General features: G+C 34.0%; 1 protein-coding gene across 3 annotated transcripts in view; it reads right to left on the bottom strand.

Moving 5' to 3' along the window:
* Nucleotides 1–120: 120 nt before the first annotated feature.
* The window catches only part of LOC149773595 (uncharacterized), a 28,028-nt gene continuing 7,731 nt past the window's right edge, over nt 121–20,417 (bottom strand). For all 3 annotated transcript variants that reach the window (XM_089946362.1, XM_089946360.1, XM_089946361.1), the window contains 6 exons: nt 16,523–16,678; nt 11,039–11,269; nt 7,428–7,540; nt 6,039–6,178; nt 5,354–5,457; nt 121–4,225 (listed from right to left, as the gene is read on the bottom strand). In XM_089946362.1, the coding sequence (XP_089802488.1) occupies nt 3,429–4,225; nt 5,354–5,457; nt 6,039–6,178; nt 7,428–7,540; nt 11,039–11,269; nt 16,523–16,678 (1,541 nt within the window). In that variant the 3' untranslated portion in view covers nt 121–3,428. The remainder of the gene's footprint in view (nt 4,226–5,353; nt 5,458–6,038; nt 6,179–7,427; nt 7,541–11,038; nt 11,270–16,522; nt 16,679–20,417) is intronic.

The raw sequence follows: 20,417 nt of genomic DNA, 5'->3' as shown, positions 1-20,417 counted from the left end.
GCATAGTCATCCTGAAATGGTCAGATCTCTTTAGAATATGAGAACATGTAGAGAATAGGTATAAATTAAAAGTGGATAAAACTGACTTAAAACTCCTTTTGTAAATGGAAGACAGAGATGTGTATTTATTGTTTTATTAATATAAACATCCTGGCATTTTGTTTTTCAGACAGATAGATTATAATGCAAATTAAAGAATAAGATGAATACTAAGTAAATAAAATGCCTCTTTTGAAGGTTTATGCAGTTCATAATGTTAAAGAAGGTTTCAAAGACTCAAATATCTTTTAAAAGGTATAAAAACGTACACTAAATACTTATCAATCAAATACATTCTACTTTTTGAAACACCTAATAATTCAGTCATTCAGACAGTTTGTTCAACATGTAATGCTATTTGAACAAATGAAATGTTTATTCTACAAATATCAAATATGTATACATGCAGACTTATAACTTGAACTGACTAATGAAGATTCATTATATAGTGTTCTATCTCTTGATAAAACATGGGCAAGGTCAAGGAAACCATTTTCTACTAGTTGGATTTTAGATTGCCTAATAATTATTCAGTCAATATGGTGTTCTATCTCTTGATAAAACATGGGCAAGGTCAAGGAAACCATTTTCTACTAGTTGGATTTTAGAGTGCCTAATAATGATTCAGTCAGTATTGTGTTCTATCTCTTGATAATACATGGACAAGGTCAAGGAAACCATTTTCTACTATTTGGATTTTAGATTGCCTAATAATGATGCAGTCAATATGGTGTTCTGTCTCTTGATAAAACAAAGGTAAGGTCATAGATACCATTTTTACTAAATAATTATTAAATTGCCTAGTGAAAATTCAGTAAATACAATGTTCCATTTGTTGATAAGACACCATAGCATAAGGTCCATTATTCAACATTGGTACAGTTTTGAGTCCCATTTTATACTAGTTAAATTTTAATTTTAAAATCCTTCCTGAATTTCTTTTACTAAATTTAGTTACTGTAATCTCACAAACAATACCTGTTAAATTTTATCAAAATGGCTTGCAATCAAAATCATAAATCAAGCAAGTTATTGATCAAAAACAGTATGTTCCCCCAGACATGAGACATACAGTGTGACCCTGCTATAGCGATCTCTGTTATAACACAAATTCAGATATAACATGGCTGTGGTGTGGCTCCCAAAATTTCATATACATGTATTTTTCTCGTACATGAAAAAAAATCTTTTTAAAAGTAGGAAAAAAATGTTTCATATCATTTTGGGGAAGAGATCGTGTATGAATATTACATAACAATCATGGCGTGGCTTCTGAAATTTTATATGTATTTTTCTCGTATACAAAAAAGTAGTTTTTTCTTCTTAAAAGTACGAAAAATAACACAAAACGTTTATTCTGAGATCACGTAGGGCTTCATCAATATTGCAAACTTGGATTTGTTTCCTTATTGGCAGCAAAATATACCATCTGGCGATTTTTTAAATTGCCAACATTGTATATGCCTTCTCTGTTTTAACTACATGTGTATTTCTCATTTAATATGCATTGATTTAAGATGGTAACTGTGCTGATGAAGCACGAGTTTTACCGCCTGCATTTATTACCTACCTCCCCCCCCCACCCCCCGCAATCTTTTTTGGTACATACATCATTTTCTTCAGCTAACTGACCTGGTTGCTTATAACATGGTTCGGTCTATAGCATAGTCAGGTTCTATGGCTCCCAACTACCGTGTTATAGCAGGGTCACATTGTACTTATTGATACTGTCCATCACACTTTCTTGTATGCATGATGACTAAAAACCTATTGAGCCAAATCAGACTAGGCTCGATATTTATACACGATAGGTGGGTCCCAAGATGAGAATAAGTTATGGCAACTGTGACCTTATTTATAATTTTTTTAAATGACATTTTTCAAACTTTAAACTTTGAAGAAAAAATGTATAAGCATGGTTAAACAAAAAATTATTAAGGTAATACTTGGTATGCATATTTGTATATAACCTTGTTAGATTTTCATGACATTATTGCAGATTTTACATTCTTCACAAATTTGTTGGGACAGTTATGATAAGAAGCTTGTGAACATGATGAGAGAAAAATCACTTTAGGTAGACAAATGAGATCTGTTGTATATATTTTGTATTACTCTATGGATGACCTAATTAGGATTTTCAGTTAGTTTTAGCATATTGTTTGGTCATTTTAAGCTTGTTGTATTTACACATTTTATGTACAGAAACACTGTAGGTATGATTAGGCAAAAATCACTTCATGTAGAAAAACAAAATTTAGCAGCCTTTACTTGCAATATGTCAATGACCTAATTAGATTTTTGGCGAATTATCACAAGTTTTACACATTTTGAAACTTTTGGACACAAAGCTTATTTGCATGATTCAGGGTCAGATCAGTGTTGGTGGTGGTGGTGGGTCCTGGCTTTCTGGGCCTACACCAGGCTAAAATTAAAAAGTATACACACAAATGCATAGTCACTATTCACATCACTTTATTCTTGCACAGGTTTATTGGCTATTATGCACACTTAGAGCCTGGTAAGGCCCCTTTTGAAACCTTTTAAAGCCAACCCTCCCACGCTTGATTTTTGACCTGGCCATGTGATTAAGCAAAACTAACAATAAACCATAGTAAATACGTTAATTGAGTGTATTATTATAATCCCCAGTAAAGACTTTGATAGTATATTAGAAGCCATAGTAAATACTTTATTGAGTGTATTATTATAATTCCAGTAAATACTTTGAATGTATGACATAAACCATAGTAAATACTTTTATTGAGTGTATTATTATAATCCACAGAAAAGACTTTTTATATTATAAGCCATAGTAAATACTTTTATTGAGTGTATTATTATAATCCATGGTAAAGACATTGAGTGTATGATATAAACCATAGTAATTACTTTATTGAGTGTATTATTATAATCCACAGTAAAGACATTGAGTGTATGATATAAACCATAGTAATTACTTTATTGAGTGTATTATTATAATCCACAGTAAAGACATTGAGTGTATGATATAAACCATAGTAATTACTTTATTAAGTGTATTAGTATAATCCACAGTAAAGACACTGAGTATGATATAAACCATAGTAATTACTTTATTGATTCTATTATTATAATCCACAGTAAAGACTTTGATATAAACCATAGCAAATACTTTATTGAGTGTATTATTATAATCTGCAGTAAAGAAAAGATATATATTAATATCAGCAGGGATTCATACTTGGAATTGCTCATTAATGAAATAAATGTCTTTCATGTTCCTTAGGATGTATATGCACACCATACAGCAAGAAAAAAAGACAAATAAACATTGCACCAGAAAGATGGCTTCTGATCTTTGTGTAAACTTTGAGTATGGCAGTTATGAGACATTGCATTTGGATATGTTACACACTCAACTCATCATGAGACATGGACCTCAGTTCTGTTAATTTTTGAGTAAACTGTTCGACACGTGTGAAATTGCACTGTTCCTGAAACACAGTAATTAGTCGTATTAGCTCTAACTCCAAGTCAATGTACAATTCCTGTGCTTTCTCTTTCATGCCAAGTTCAAGGTAAACTCTTAGAAGAGACTTCAAACTTTGGTAGATGTATCGAACTTGAGGCATTCTACCAATTAGCTTTTCTTTCCAGGACAAGACCATTTCTGCTGGTTCTATGGCTGACTGGTAATCTCCTATCGTCACATAAATTTTGGATAGAAATGCTAAACTTTCTGCATGAGATAACTGCAAACTATGGAGTGATGCAGCAGGAGCCCTGAATTCTATAGCCTTTTTCAAACATTCAAGGGCTTTTGTATATTTTTTCTGATTAAAATAAACTTGTGCAAAATTGTCATATGTTGCACCTAATGCAACTTTATTTGGAATACCTCTGTTCAGAATATCTTTTGCTTCATTCAACAACTGCTCAGCTTTTACATGTTGACCTACTTGACTGTACTGGAGAGCAGTAAAAAATAAGGATGCATATAAGACTTTTGGGGGTGCATTTATTTTTCTTTTAGCCTCCAGCGCCCTTTCATGCCAGTACAAGGCTTTTTCCATGTCCCCAAGTTGTTCATAATAAATGCCCAGATTAGTCATGGTGCTCCCATTCAGGGGATGGTCCTTACCAAGTTTCTCTTCTCCTCGGGTAAGTGCTTGAAAATGATAGGTCTTTCCATCACCAAATTTACCTGCAGTGCAAAAACTGATACTTCAACAATCTGTATAATTTTATGGAAAGCTACTGTGCCAACATTATCAAATACTGCCTAACACACACACACACACACACACACACACACACACACACACAGAGTATTCCCTACCTGTGAGACCCTCATTATACAAAGTGTTTGTTATAAGGTGTATATGTTCATGGATTGTATTTTAGTAGTAAAATTGTACGCATTATCTACTTCATTATAAGGCATCTCGATTCAAGGTGATATACTGTATGGCTTCCATTAACAGCATTGTAATGAGCAAGAATATTTTCCACCCCTGACACTAATTAATGTGAGCCATGTTTGATTTAATCATTATGAATAATTAGCAATTATTTGTTTTCCTGTTGATTTTTAGAGACACTGTTTAACTGATAATGGTAGGGGTTAGTCATATTAGCTGATTGTACTACTTTTCATATTATATACCTACAGGATCTCTCTTTTACAAGTTCAGAAAAGTGAGATGTAAGACTCATATTATCTAGAAACGTTTCCTTATTACATAGATGAGCTTGCTTACATAGGCTTGTCAAGGAAGAATAATGGTCTTGAAAAAATAAAAATACCTGTTTAAAAAAGCCACAGTAATGAGTCTGTGTTTTTTAAACCCATAGTTAATAGTTATAGCATTAGTCCTTTTGGGTGAAGTAAGAATGACTGAAAGTACATAGGCATAGGACAAGCCAAATTGTTATTTATTCTGTCAAATGGATATATCATAAACTATATAAGCTACAGCATAAAATTCTTATATCTTAAAGCTATCTCCTATAATTTTTAACTATCAATATTTATAAGATAGCTTAATAAATAATTTAAATTAAATATATAAAACTCTTTACCCAATGTTTAGGTCACATTTGCCTTTTTCTTTTTATTGATTTATGCCTTCTCTCTCAATATATACAGTGTAACATACAAAATTTCATACTTCACTGTAATTCTAGCTCAAACCCATAGACACTGATCTATTAGAGCAATATACAAGAAAAAAATCTAGGTCTCCTATGCAGTTAGAAGCTGCTCAGACAATAATAAATACAAATCGATGACACTTTCAAGATGTTCTGAAGAAACCCATGTGATACTGACCATTTAGAGTGAGAACTCGGCCAAGAAGGTTAAAGACTTGAACACCCATGTCTGAGTCAATCTGATCTAGTCCCTCCAATACTTCAAGGCTCTCTATCAGGTGTCTAATGAAAATAAGAATAAAAAATTACAATTGAAAAGAATGATCTTGTTATTATAGAGTTTTAAGTGAGATGAGCTATAACCCTTCAGTAGCATGAGTTAGTAAACCCAAGAAAAGAGGTCATGGTGACCTGGTATTTGGAACTTGTTCATCACAAAATACATGATGATACCTTTAATGGCAAAAAATAAAAAAGTATTGGAATTGAAAACATATCACCATGTTTAGGCAGTATCAAATAAAACCTGGAAATTAGTTTACAGTGACCCAATTGTTGCATTTGACATTTTATCCCCATGAAACAAAATTACCACGAGATTTAGAGTTACAAATCATTTTAAATAAGGCAGATGTAGATCCATGAATTAACTATGTGTATCTGAAAAGAACGACCTGCTTTTCAAAATGGGAGTACAGAAATAAACCAGAATTTAGTCTTAAAGTTATATTCTAATGATAACACATGCTGAAAATGAAACATTCCATGTAGAAATTTGTTAAAACCAAATCTTGATCTAGATAAAAATTCATAACCCTCCACAATACTTAAAATCTAGGTGAAAATAAATTCTAGAATCTGACCTGTAGGCTTCCTCTCCACGCCATTGATAAAAGAGGTTAAAAGCCATGTTGTAATGCAGGGAACCAAGCTTGGATGATTTCTCAGTCTTCAATACCTTCAGAGCTTCACGATAATGGGTTTCTGCAGCTGAAAAGTCCCCCTGACAGAGTAAAAAGAAATAATAAACATTAATGATTTACATTTTACAGTATCTTGTTCTCTCAAATAAAAATATAAAACTAGACAAGAAAACAAAAATAATTTTATTTGTTACTTAAATATGAATATTAACACTTAAAATACTTTGTTATTTATTTAATTTCTTAAATTTATGACACAATATATGGGTCACTGTAATTGTTATTGTGAACATTTTAAGTTTGATATTCATCATAATGGTCACAGATTATATCATACTGCATAAGCTCTAGAACACTAATGGTGTTGTCACAGTGTGTATAGACATTATAGGAAAATCTGATTGCCCAATACTTATATTTCATTTCTTGCCAATATATGTGCAGAAAATAGTCGGAAATGTAGTGCAAAATATAAATATATATGTAAATAAGCTTTGTTTTGTGTGCTACATGGTTTTTAAGCCATTTTTCAGCACATGATAAGCTATATATAGTGGTTTTGTATAACTGGCAGAGGAAGAACCTGGAAAGACCCTGGGATGAACCACTGACAAATAGGAAGCTGATGGCAGCTTTCTTACATACCCACGTTTGCCAAGCTCAAGACTCAAACCACATGAACAAAGGTGAGATGTGAGTGATCTGTGAAGGCAAGCACCTTGACCACTCAGACACTTTTGACCAATCAGACACCTCTGACCACTCAGACACCTAGGGCTCATATGTAGATGATGTTATGAACACGAAGTCCATGGATGCACAATTACACTTCTGATATCTCCCTGACTGTTAGTGAAACTTCCAGACTTAAAATGAAAAATTCAGTCAAAACTGTATGAAAAAATTGAATATACTCTATAAGCTCAATACAAATTTCATTATTTTATATATATAAATTTTGGAAAAAATCCTGAAAATGATAAAATTTTTAGAATGGCCATTCCAGCCTTATTATCAGAATCATATAGGTATGAACATTATCTTATTTATACCAATGATGTGACTGATTTATCTAGTTTATTCCAGACATTCTATGGACAAGAAAGAGAAATCCCAGTCACTGGATTACATTACACATATTTATTTCATATGAGGCTCTCCTGGAAAGAAAAAACAATTATGTACACATACAATTGGAGTGTTCTGCACAAAAAAAAAATGATTGACAAAAGAAATCCAGGAGGTAAAACACTAGTATGATGACACTGATATAAAAAACCTGTTCAGAGCATTCAGCAACTAAGTGGACATAGTGATTATATTATTTACCTTGGACATGGTCAGCATGCTACCATAAGCTACTCTAACAATGGCCTCATCTTGCACTTGACCATACTGTCCAGCAAGTCGAAGGGAACACTCAAAAAAATCTTCACTTTCCACTGGAGAAGAAAATCAAACATAAATTAATACATTTAATAATGATAATAATTGTTTTATAAAGAGTTTGCATTGCCTGAATGCATGCAAACTTGTCGACATAAAAAATAAAATGTAATACTGTATTGGGGTTTAATGGAAATAGTGTAAGTGAATAATTTAAATTTCTATGCAGCATATGTTGCAAAAACAATAAATATTTGCAGCTTGATATCTTAAGCTTAGGTGGACAACAATATTCAATGAATTTGGCAAGCATATATAGTTAACTCAATTAAAGTTAAATTTAAATTTGTACTAGTGATGCCTTATAAGATAATATAAAAGGGCTCTGTAGAAAATGGGCAGACCATTATCTTCTTTAACACACACACACACACACACACACACACACACACAGAGAAAATACTATATCAGGTTGACCCATGGACTTACATCAGCTAATACATACATTTATACATGCATCCATTCATCCATGCATGTATGCATCCATCCATTCATCCATGCATGTATGTATCCATGCATCCATCCATACATGTATGTATCCATGCATCCATCCATACATGTATGTATCCATGCATCCATCCATACATGCATGTATGTATCCATGCATCCATCCATACATGTATGTATCCATGCATCCATCCATCCATACATGTATGTATCCATGCATCCATCCATCCATACATGTATCCATGCATCCATCCATACATGTATGTATCCATGCATCCATCCATACATGCATGTATCCATGCATCCATCCATACATGTATGTATCCATGCATCCATCCATCCATACATGTATGTATCCATGCATCCATCCATGCATGTATATATCCATGCATCCATCCATACATGCATGTATCCATGCATCCATCCATACATGTATGTATCCATGCATCCATCCATCCATACATGTATGTATCCATGCATCCATCCATACATGCATGTATCCATGCATCCATCCATACATGTATGTATCCATGCATCCATCCATACATGCATGTATCCATCCATACATGTATGTATCCATGCATCCATCCATACATGCATGTATCCATGCATCCATCCATACATGCATGTATCCATGCATCCATCCATACATGTATGTATCCATGCATCCATCCATCCATACATGTATGTATCCATGCATCCATCCATACATGTATGTATCCATGCATCCATCCATACATGCATGTATGTATCCATGCATCCATCCATACATGTATGTATCCATGCATCCATCCATCCATACATGTATGTATCCATGCATCCATTCATCCATACATGTATGTATCCATGCATCCATCCATCCATACATGTATCCATGCATCCATCCATACATGTATGTATCCATGCATCCATCCATACATGCATGTATCCATGCATCCATCCATACATGTATGTATCCATGCATCCATCCATCCATACATGTATGTATCCATGCATCCATCCATACATGCATGTATCCATGCATCCATCCATACATGTATGTATCCATGCATCCATCCATACATGCATGTATCCATGCATCCATCCATACATGTATGTATCCATGCATCCATCCATACATGCATGTATCCATGCATCCATCCATACATGCATGTATCCATGCATCCATCCATACATGTATGTATCCATGCATCCATCCATCCATACATGTATGTATCCATGCATCCATCCATCCATACATGTATGTATCCATGCATCCATCCATACATGTATGTATCCATGCATCCATCCATACATGCATGTATGTATCCATGCATCCATCCATACATGTATGTATCCATGCATCCATCCATCCATACATGTATGTATCCATGCATCCATCCATACATGTATGTATCCATGCATCCATCCATACATGTATGTATCCATGCATCCATCCATACATGCATGTATGTATCCATGCATCCATCCATACATGTATGTATCCATGCATCCATCCATCCATACATGTATGTATCCATGCATCCATCCATCCATACATGCATGTATCCATCATACATGTATGTATCCATGCATCCATCCATACATGCATGTATCCATGCATCCATCCATACATGTATGTATCCATGCATCCATCCATCCATACATGTATGTATCCATGCATCCATCCATGCATGTATGTATCCATGCATCCATCCATACATGTATGTATCCATGCATCCATCCATACATGTATGTATCCATGCATCCATCCATCCATACATGCATGTATCCATGCATCCATCCATACATGTATTATCCATGCATCCATCATACATGCATGTATCCATGCATCCATCCATACATGTATGTATCCATGCATAATGCATCCATCCATGCATGTATGTATCCATGCATCCATCCATACATGTATGTATCCATGCATCCATCCATACATGTATGTATCCATGCATCCATCCATCCATACATGCATGTATCCATGCATCCATCCATACATGTATGTATCCATGCATCCATCCATACATGCATGTATCCATGCATCCATCCATACATGTATGTATCCATGCATCCATCCATACATGCATGTATCCATGCATCCATCCATACATGCGTGTATCCATGCATCCATCCATACATGTATGTATCCATGCATCCATCCATCCATACATGTATGTATCCATGCATCCATCCATAAATGTATGTATCCATGCATCCATCCATACATGCATGTATGTATCCATGCATCCATCCATACATGTATGTATCCATGCATCCATCCATCCATACATGTAAGTATCCATGCATCCATCCATCCATACATGCATGTATCCATGCATCCATCCATACATGTATGTATCCATGCATCCATCCATACATGCATGTATCCATCCATACATGTATGTATCCATGCATCCATCCATCCATACATGTATGTATCCATGCATCCATCCATGCATGTATGTATCCATGCATCCATCCATACATGTATGTATCCATGCATCCATCCATACATGTATGTATCCATGCATCCATCCATCCATACATGTATGTATCCATGCATCCATCCATCCATACATGCATGTATCCATGCATCCATCCATACATGTATGTATCCATGCATCCATCCATCCATACATGCATGTATCCATGCATCCATCCATACATGTATGTATCCATGCATCCATCCATCCATACATGCATGTATCCATGCATCCATTCATACATGCATGTATCCATGCATCCATCCATCCATACATGTATGTATCCATGCATCCATCCATACATGTATCCATGCATCCATCCATCCATACATGTATGTATCCATGCATCCATCCATCCATACATGTATGTATCCATGCATCCATCCATCCATACATGTATGTATCCATGCATCCATCCATACATGCATGTATCCATGCATCCATCCATACACGCATGTATCCATACATCCATCCATACATCAATTCATACTTTTCAAGTAAATACCTTGTCAGGTTTACTCATGGGCTTACATCCGGTAAGTACTGCATTTGAGTAAACATACATACCAGCAAAGAACTTTTCAATCAATGAAGAACAAGTTGTTGATATCTGAATGAGGAAGGGATATGTATCATCCCTGGTGTGCTCAAGAACAGAGAGCAGTCTGAGCAGTTTCTGCAGATTGGGGTACTCAAGACTGAGTGCTGCAAGTGCTTCTGTGTATTCCCTGGAATCAATCTTTCCTGATATTTTTTCCATTTCTTCTTTAAATATTTTGCAATACTTTTTACGCACCCCTGTAGATTAAAAATATAAAAAAATGTAATACTTAACTGGAGAGATAAAATCAGAAAAAACATTCAACATATGTTATATTGTTTTACAAAAAGTGTCTCATTGTCTATGTATGTATATGCATAGTCAGTCTTTCTGTAGTTATATAAACTTGAAAGAGAATGGTAATACTGTCAAATTCAGAAAATACAGGAACATATATAAAATTAAACATACAATAAGCCTACATGGGTAATCTAGTATTTCTGTAGTAATATGTTTTTAAGAAAAATCTAAAATGTAAAATGGGCTTCTCAGGTGTTTTTAAAAAAAATCAATAATAGGACTATATTCCTAGGTACTATACATGCATTGATGAGTCGTCATTATGTTATATACTATAAAATCTTTTTTTATAAGTGTCAATATTGAAAAGTAATAAATGCTGCCTGATGCATTTCACTGTCAAGAAGTGTATATCCAAAACAGACATACAACTTTTCTACTTTTAAAAAAGTATGGGATTATTATTTAGGTTTTACATTTTTTTTTCTTCTATGAACATGAACTGTACTAATATTTCTATAAACATGACCTGTACTAATATTTCTATGAAAATGACCTATAAATATATTTCTATGAACATGACCTATACTAATATTTCTATGAACATGACCTATACTAATATTTTTATAAACATGACCTGTACTAATATTTCTATAAACATGACCTATACTAATATTTCTATGAAAATGACCTATATTAATATTTCTATGAAAATGACCTATACTAATATTTCTATGAACATGACCTATACTAATATTTCTTTAATAAATGCTGCATGTAAATGAGAAAATAAATTGTAAAAACTGATTCATTACCAATTTAAGAGAAATCTTTTGTATCCTCAATAAAACAAGCTCCATAAATTACACATATAAAATTCCTAAAAAAGTGAAGTAATATGATGGATTTTAAAATTGATCACATTGCCATGGAAAATTAATGAATTAATTAAAATTAGAGATATATCCTTGATAAATGGATAAACCTGGCAGTAATTTTGCTTGCCTAAAGGGCACATAACTCTGCAAAAGGTCATTAGATTATAAGAACACAACATTAGCACAATCATAATGTTTACAGTTTGAACTTGGCTCATTACAAACTGTAACAGTGGATCTGCACAAAACTTGACTGTGATGGACAATTTGATGTATAGATGTTGAAAGTCAGTAGACATGACTAAGGATATGTACTTAAAGTAAATGTCTTTAAAATGTGGATGCCTTTGTAGGTATCAGGTAAGAAAACTATAAATACACTTTTCTTTCCTTGTCATGATTTACAGAAACATTTGAATTTCCTCAGTTCGCCCTTATATGAAGTGAAATAAAAAAAAAATATCTGGCCCAGCTGACTGGCACTATTTTTGTGACTATTCTCAGTTAATCCAGGGTAAAATATATTGCAAGTCAAATAATGCCATGGTTGTGTGCATAAACAGCTAGGGGAATGCATAGGATGAAAGCGTATTATTGCCATGGTTGTTTGCATAAACAGCTAGGGAAGTGCATAGGATGAAAACCAATTATTACCATGTTTGTTTGCATCAATAGCTAGGGGAGTGCATAAGATGAAAACCAATTATTGCCATGGTTGATTGCATAAACAACTAGGGAAGTGCATAGGATGAAAAACCAATTATAGCCATGTTTGTTTGCATCAACAGCTAGGGGAGTGCATAGGATAAAAGCCAATTATTACCATAGTTGTTTGCACAAACAACTAGGAGAGTGCATAGGATGAAAAACCAATTACTGCCATGGTTGTTTGCATAACAACTAGGGGAGTGCATAGGATGAAAAACCAATTATTGCCATGGTTGTTTGCATAAACAACTAGGGGAGTGCATATGATGGAAAACCAATTATTGCCATGGTTGTTTGCATCAACAGCTAAGGGAGTGCACATGATGAAAACCAATTATTGCCATGGGTGTTTGTATAAACAGCTAAGGGAGTGCACAGGATGAAAGCCAATTATTGCCATGGTTGTCTGCATCAACAGCTAAGGGAGTGCATAGGATGAAAGCCAATTATTGTCATAGGTGTTTGTATAAACAGCTAGGGGAATGCATAGGATGAAAGCCAATTATTACCATGGTTGTTTGCATAAACAACTAGGGGAGTGCATATGATGAAAAACCAATTATTGCCATGGTTGTTTGCATCAACAGCTAAGAGAGTGCACAGGATGAAAGCCAATTATTGCCATGGTTGTCTGCATCAACAGCTAAGGGAGTGCATAGGATGAAAGCCAATTATTGTCATAAGTGTTTGTATAAACAGCTAGGGGAATGCATAGGATGAAAGCCAATTATTACCATGGTTGTTTGCATAAACAACTAGGGGAGTGCATATGATGAAAAACCAATTATTGCCATGGTTGTTTGCATCAACAGCTAAGAGAGTGCACAGGATGAAAACCAATTATTGCCATGGGTGTCTGCATCAACAGCTAAGGGAGTGCATAGGATGAAAGCCAATTATTGTCATAGGTGTTTGTATAAACAGCTAGGGGAATGCATAGGATGAAAACCAATTATTGCCATGGTTGTTTGCATCAACAGCTAAGAGAGTGCACAGGATGAAAACCAATTATTGCCATGGGTGTCTGCATCAACAGCTAGGGAAGTGCATAGGATGAAAACCAATTATTACCATGTTTGTTTGCATCAATAGCTAGGGGAGTGCATAAGATGAAAACCAATTATTGCCATGGGTGTTTGCATAAACAACTAGGGGAGTGCATAGGATGAAAGCCAAATATTGTCATGGTTGTTTGCAAAAACAGCTAGGAGAGTGCATAGGATGAAAGCCAAATATTGTCATGTTTGCTTGCAACAACAGCTAGGGGAATGCATATGATAAAAACCAATTATTGCCATGGTTGTTGGCATAAACAGCTAGGGGAGTGCATAGGACGAAAAACCAATTATTGCCATGGTTTTTTGCATCAACAGCTAGGGGAGTGCATAGGATGAAAAACCATTTATTGTCATGGTTGCTTGCAACAACAGCTAGGGGAATGCATAGGATAAAAGCCAATTATTGCCATGGTTGTTTGCATAAACAGCTAGGGGAGTGCATAGGATGAAAAACCAATTATTGCCATGGTTGTTTGCATAAACAGCTAGGGGAGTGCATAGGATGAAAAACCATTTATTGTCATGGTTGCTTGCAACAACAGCTAGGGGAATGCATAGGATAAAAGCCAATTATTGCCATGGTTGTTTGCATCAACAGCTAGGGGAGTGCATAGGATGAAAAACCATTTATTGTCATGGTTGCTTGCAACAACAGCTAGGGGAATGCATAGGATAAAAGCCAATTATTGCCATGGTTGTTTGCATAAACAGCTAGGGGAGTGCATATGATGAAAAACCAATTATTGCTATGGGTGTTTGTATAAACAGCTAGGGGAATACATAGGATGAAAGACAATTATTGCCATGGTTGTTTGCATAAACAGCAAGTGGAGTGCATATTATGAAAAACCAATTACTGCCATGGTTGATTGCATCAACAGCTAGGGGAGTGAGCACGATGAAAGCCAATTATTGCCATGGTTGTTTGCATCAACAGCTAAGGGAATGCATAGGATGAAAACCAATTATTGCCATGGTTGTTTGCATAAAAGGCTAGGGGAGTGCATAGGATGAAAAACCAATTATTGTCATGGTTGCTTGCAACAACAGCTAGGGGAATGCATAGGATAAAAGCCAGTTATTGTCATGGTTGTTTGCATAAACAACTAGGGGAGTGCATATGATGAAAAACCAATTACTGTCATGGTTTTTTGCGTAAACAGCTAGGGGAGTGCATAGGATGAAAAACCAATTATTGTCATGGTTGCTTGCAACAACAGCTAGGGGAGTGCATAGGATAAAAGCCAATTATTGCTATGGTTCTTTGCATAAACAGCTAGGGGAGTGCATATGATGAAAACCAATTATTGCCATGGTTTTTTGCATAAACAGCTAGGGGAGTGCATAGGATGAAAAACCAATTATTGTCATGGTTGCTTGCAACAACAGCTAGGGGAGTGCATAGGATAAAAGCCAATTATTGCCATGGTTGTTTGCATAAACAACTAGGGGAGTGCATAGGATGAAAAACCAATTATTGCCATGGTTGTTCGCATCAACAGCTAAGGCAGTGTGTAGGAAAATGCAGTTTATATTTCTTGGCACTTAAGAAATTACAGTGTACCTGATATCATAACAATGTCTCTAAAGGACAATACAGGATGAAAACTCTGAAAATATAAAGCAAAAGGTTATATATATATATATATATATATATATATATATATATATATATATATATATATATATATATATATATATATATATATATATATATATATATTAGAAAGAGAGAGAGAGATGGAAACATGAGTCCTGATGTTCCATGTTTTTCCTCTTCAAAAAACATGTAGATCTACATTTTAACATTTGTTAAAAAAGCAACTGGCAAGGTCGCAATGATTCCATAATTCAAGCAGAGCCAAATAGGTAAACTTTGCTTTTCATTTAGACAGGTTACATTTTCATGATTTCTATGAAATTATGTCCTTAGGAAAAAATTATAAAATTACATATTTTGTTCAGTTCCAATTAAGTAAAGAGTTTTTATGGATTGTAAGGGCTAGCATTTAAACTGTCTCCTGCCCATTCAAAGTGGAAGTTGTCTTTGAAGTCATGGAAAAGTCGTATGCAAAAATATCAGCTGATGCTTGTCTTGCTATGCACAGAGAAGTGCAAAGCATGATAGTTTTAAAAGGAAATCAAGGTCAATAAATCTTGAAGATACTAAGCAGGTAAAAAATCTTTCTCCTTGCCCAAGGGAAAGAATCAAAATGTATCAGCAATATGCTTTTTATGGCAATTTTCTCAGATTGGCATATGTCAATTCACTGAGCAGATATAGTGTGGGGATGCCAAAATCAAGATTTAATAATTTACTCTTATGATTAAATTTGAGTTATGCCCCTTGATAAAGGTTGACTGGCTTTCAAAACCAAAAGCCTGTAATCTTAATATAGAAAGTGCCTATTATTAGAAACACAAACAATTTGTTTGGTAACAGAAAAGTAGACTGCATGCTTTAGTCAATGGACGAACTGAAATTTTTACAAAACAAAAACCATTTGTTCTTGATTATATTATGGTAGGAATAAAAACATGTTTGTTTGTTTGTGCTAATATTCACCTGGAAGATCTTCTATTGTAACATAAACAGCAAGGCAGTCTCGCAGAATGCCGTGAATATCTAGCCTTCTTGTATCCTGATTGTACATCAACATGCTTTTCCTGATCAGTGGGACAAACACTTTACCCTTGGTTTCTGCTATACTGGACTTCTCATCTGCTCAAGAAAAATCAATAGCCTCTCAAATTGAATGCAACCATAATGCTGAAATAGATTTTTGGAGGGTGGGGGAGAAACTAAAAACCTTTGAAAAAGCAGTATTTCTCAGTCATTAGTGAAGACCCCCCCCCACTTCAACAGACAACATTAACACATGACTGATGGACAAGGTACAATTTATAAATAAAAATTTGTTTATTTTACAAAGACTAATTCACAAAAGTTTGATTTGCATACATTATTTGCAAATAAAATGTAGCACAGGAACTGAAGTTTCAAATTTTTTTTCTAAACTAAAGACTGCTTTGCAAGACATTATATCAATTTGCTATATATATATATATATATATATATATATATATATATATATATATATATATATATATATATATATGGACAAAGCATATTATCAACCTGGTGTGTGTGTCTGGTCTGCATGATGCATATATTAGCAACGTTTTAGCATCTTTTGTGGGGGATGTGTGCTTTGATGAGGGGTATGGGGGTTGGTATATGCAGGCAAGGGAAACATTATAATTCTATTCATTTTCTCTTTAATATAAATATATGACAATTAATAATTAGTTGGGAAATAAACTGCATGTTTCACGTGCTTGGGAAAGGCTATATACTTATCGGCACTTATCTATTACCCAATTCTGACCTTTTGTGTCAGATTATATAAAAAACACCAAAAAAATCATTGATGTGCACAAATTTTGTGTCTCAAGTGTGCAATACAGTGTGACCCCGCTAAAGCGCACTCCAATATAATGCGAATTCGGATATAACGTGGTCATGGCATGGCTCCCGAAATTGCATATATATGTATTTTTCTTGTGCACAAAAAATAATCTTAAAAAATGAATAATACAAGATGATCATGGCTTGGCTCCTGAAATTTTATATGCATTTTTCTTGTAGACATGAAAAAGTATTTTCTTCTTCTTAAAAGTAAGAAGGAAAAAAAACGCATGAAAAAGTTTATTCTGGGATCACATAGGTCTTTGCAAATGTTGCAAACTTGGATTATTTTTCTTTATTGGCTGCAAAACATACCATGTGGCTTTTTATTTATTTGCCACATTGCTGGCTGTTTAAACTTTTATATATGACCATTGGTTTGAAGTGCAGAAATTCAGAGGCCCAATGAAAGGAAGCCGCAAACTGGATATAAATGCACTGAAATTTATTTACTGTTACATAAACAAATTCTTTGTCCATACTGACAAACCATCTAAACACTGCATTGTTATATCATAATCCACTTATCCTGACATCTAGCATGAGTTCTGTATGTTGTGAAATATCCGCTTTTTTGTTGACATTTCTGGTAACAGAGATCAACCGGACGAAGCATTGTCTCGTAATCCATCTTTCATCAGATTTTCGTCCGCTCGCTAGTAATTAATATATTTACAAAGACTGACATGTGTATGTGGATGGTAAGTAAAATTCCTCTTCTTTTCACTCAGATTTAAATCCTTCAGAACACTCACGTTTTCTGTAATAATCTCTGTCATCAGAACACCTGCATCTCTATCGTTTGTTGACCCTTTGTTAATTTTCAGATGCATGCATGGAAGGCAGCATCATGCTGCTATCACAAATGTAAAATAAAAAATACATCTTACTTATTGGTTTATTCAGAAGGCATGGAGGGACAGTAACTAGAATAGTCTAAATGATGGTCAATTCCTTTTTAAAAATGTACCCAGATAAAATAGTTTGCTGAAATTTAAAAGGAAACAGATTACTTTGAAGCACCGACTGTTATGAAAACGTACTCAGCAAATGAACAAAATACCAGTCTCAATCATGCAATACAATTATGTGATGTATAGTACGTGCAGTTCAAGTTCAAATTACAACACATGTAGTTTAAGTTCAAACTATAACACATAGATCAAGTTCAAACTATAACACAAAGTTTAAGTTCAAACTATAACTCATACAGTTTAAGTTCAAACTATACCATATGCAGTTTGAAGTTCAAACTATAACACACAGATCAAGTTCAAACTATAACACAAGTTCAAGTTCAAACTATAACTCATGCAGTTTAAGTTCAAACTATACCATATGCAGTTTGAAGTTCAAACTATAACACAGATCAAGTTCAAACTATAACACAAAGTTCAAGTTCAAACTATAACTCATGCAGTTTAAGTTCAAACTAAACCATATGCAGTTTGAAGTTCAAACTATAACACATAGTTCAAGTTCAAACTATAACATGTAGTTCAAGTTCAAATTATAACACATGTAGTTTAAGTTCAAACTATAACATATGCAGTTTGAAGTTCAAACTAAAACACAAAGTTCAAGTTCAAACTATAACATGTAGTTCAAGTTCAAATTATAAAACATGGCTTTAAGTTCAAACTATAACACATAGTTCAAGTTCAAACTATAACATGTAGTTTAAGTTTAAACCATAACAAGAAGTTCAATTTAAACTATAACACATACAGTTTAAGTTGAAACTGTAGTAAATGTAGTTCAAGTCCAAACTATAACACATAGTTTAAATTCAAACTATAACACATGCAGTTTAAGTTCAAACTATAACACATAGTTCAAGTTCAAACTTTAACACATGCAGTTTAAGCTTAAACAATAACATGTAGTTTAAGCTTAAACAATAACATGTAGTTCAAGTTCAAACTATAACATATGCAGTTCAAGTTCAAGCTATAACTCATGTAGTTCAAGTTCAAACAATACCATATGTAGCTTAAGTTCAAACTATAACACATAGATCAAGTTCAAATTATAATGCATGCAGTGTAAGCTTAAACAATAACATGCAGTTCAAGTTCAAATTATAACACATGCAGTTCAAGTTCAAATTATAACACATGTAGTTCAAGTTCAAACTATAACACATATAGTTTAAGTTCAAACTATAACAAGTATTTCAAGTTCAAATTATGACACATGTAGTTCAAGTTCAAACTATAACACGTGTAGTTCAAGTTCAAACTATAACACGTGTAGTTCAAGTTCAAACTATTACACATGTATTTCAAGTTAAAACTATAACACATGTAGTTCAAGTTCAAACTATAACACATGTAGTTCTAGTTCAAACTATGACACATGTAGTTCATGTTCAAATTATAACACACGTAGTTCAAGTTCAAACTATGACATATGTAGTTCAAGTTCAAACTATAACATATGTAGTTCAAGTTCAAACTATAACACATGTAGTTCAAGTTCAAACTATAACACATAGTTCAAGTTCAAACTATAACACATGTAGTTCTAGTTCAAACTACAACACATGTAGTTTAAGTTCAAACTATGACACATGTAGTACAAGTTCAAACTATAACACATGTAGTTCAAGTTCAAACTATGACACATGTAGTTCAAGTTCAAACTATAACACATGTAGTTCTAGTTCAAACTATGACACATGTAGATCAAGTTCAAACTATAACACATGTAGTTCAAGTTCAAACTATAACACATGTAGTTCAAGTTCAAACAATAACACATGCAGTTCAAGTTCAATCTATAACAAATGTAGTTCAAGTTCAAACTAGTGAAACATTAACTCATGTCAGTGGAGATATGTGATAGCTGCAAAAATTGAACTTGACAGAGAAATTAAAAACATTGTACACAATAGAAAGGAAGAATAGACTGATAGATTGCACATACACAGTAAAATCTTATTGCGGATTCTCTTCAGCATCCTATCATACAGCAGCAATCATGGAAAATG

The sequence above is a fragment of the Sinohyriopsis cumingii genome, unplaced genomic scaffold (assembly GCF_028554795.1).
Source record: "Sinohyriopsis cumingii isolate HCF-2022 unplaced genomic scaffold, ASM2855479v2 utg000624l, whole genome shotgun sequence".
Lineage (NCBI taxonomy): Eukaryota > Metazoa > Mollusca > Bivalvia > Unionida > Unionidae > Sinohyriopsis > Sinohyriopsis cumingii.
Note: the sequence above shows the minus strand (reverse complement) of the source record. Positions and strands in the feature narration are given on the sequence as shown.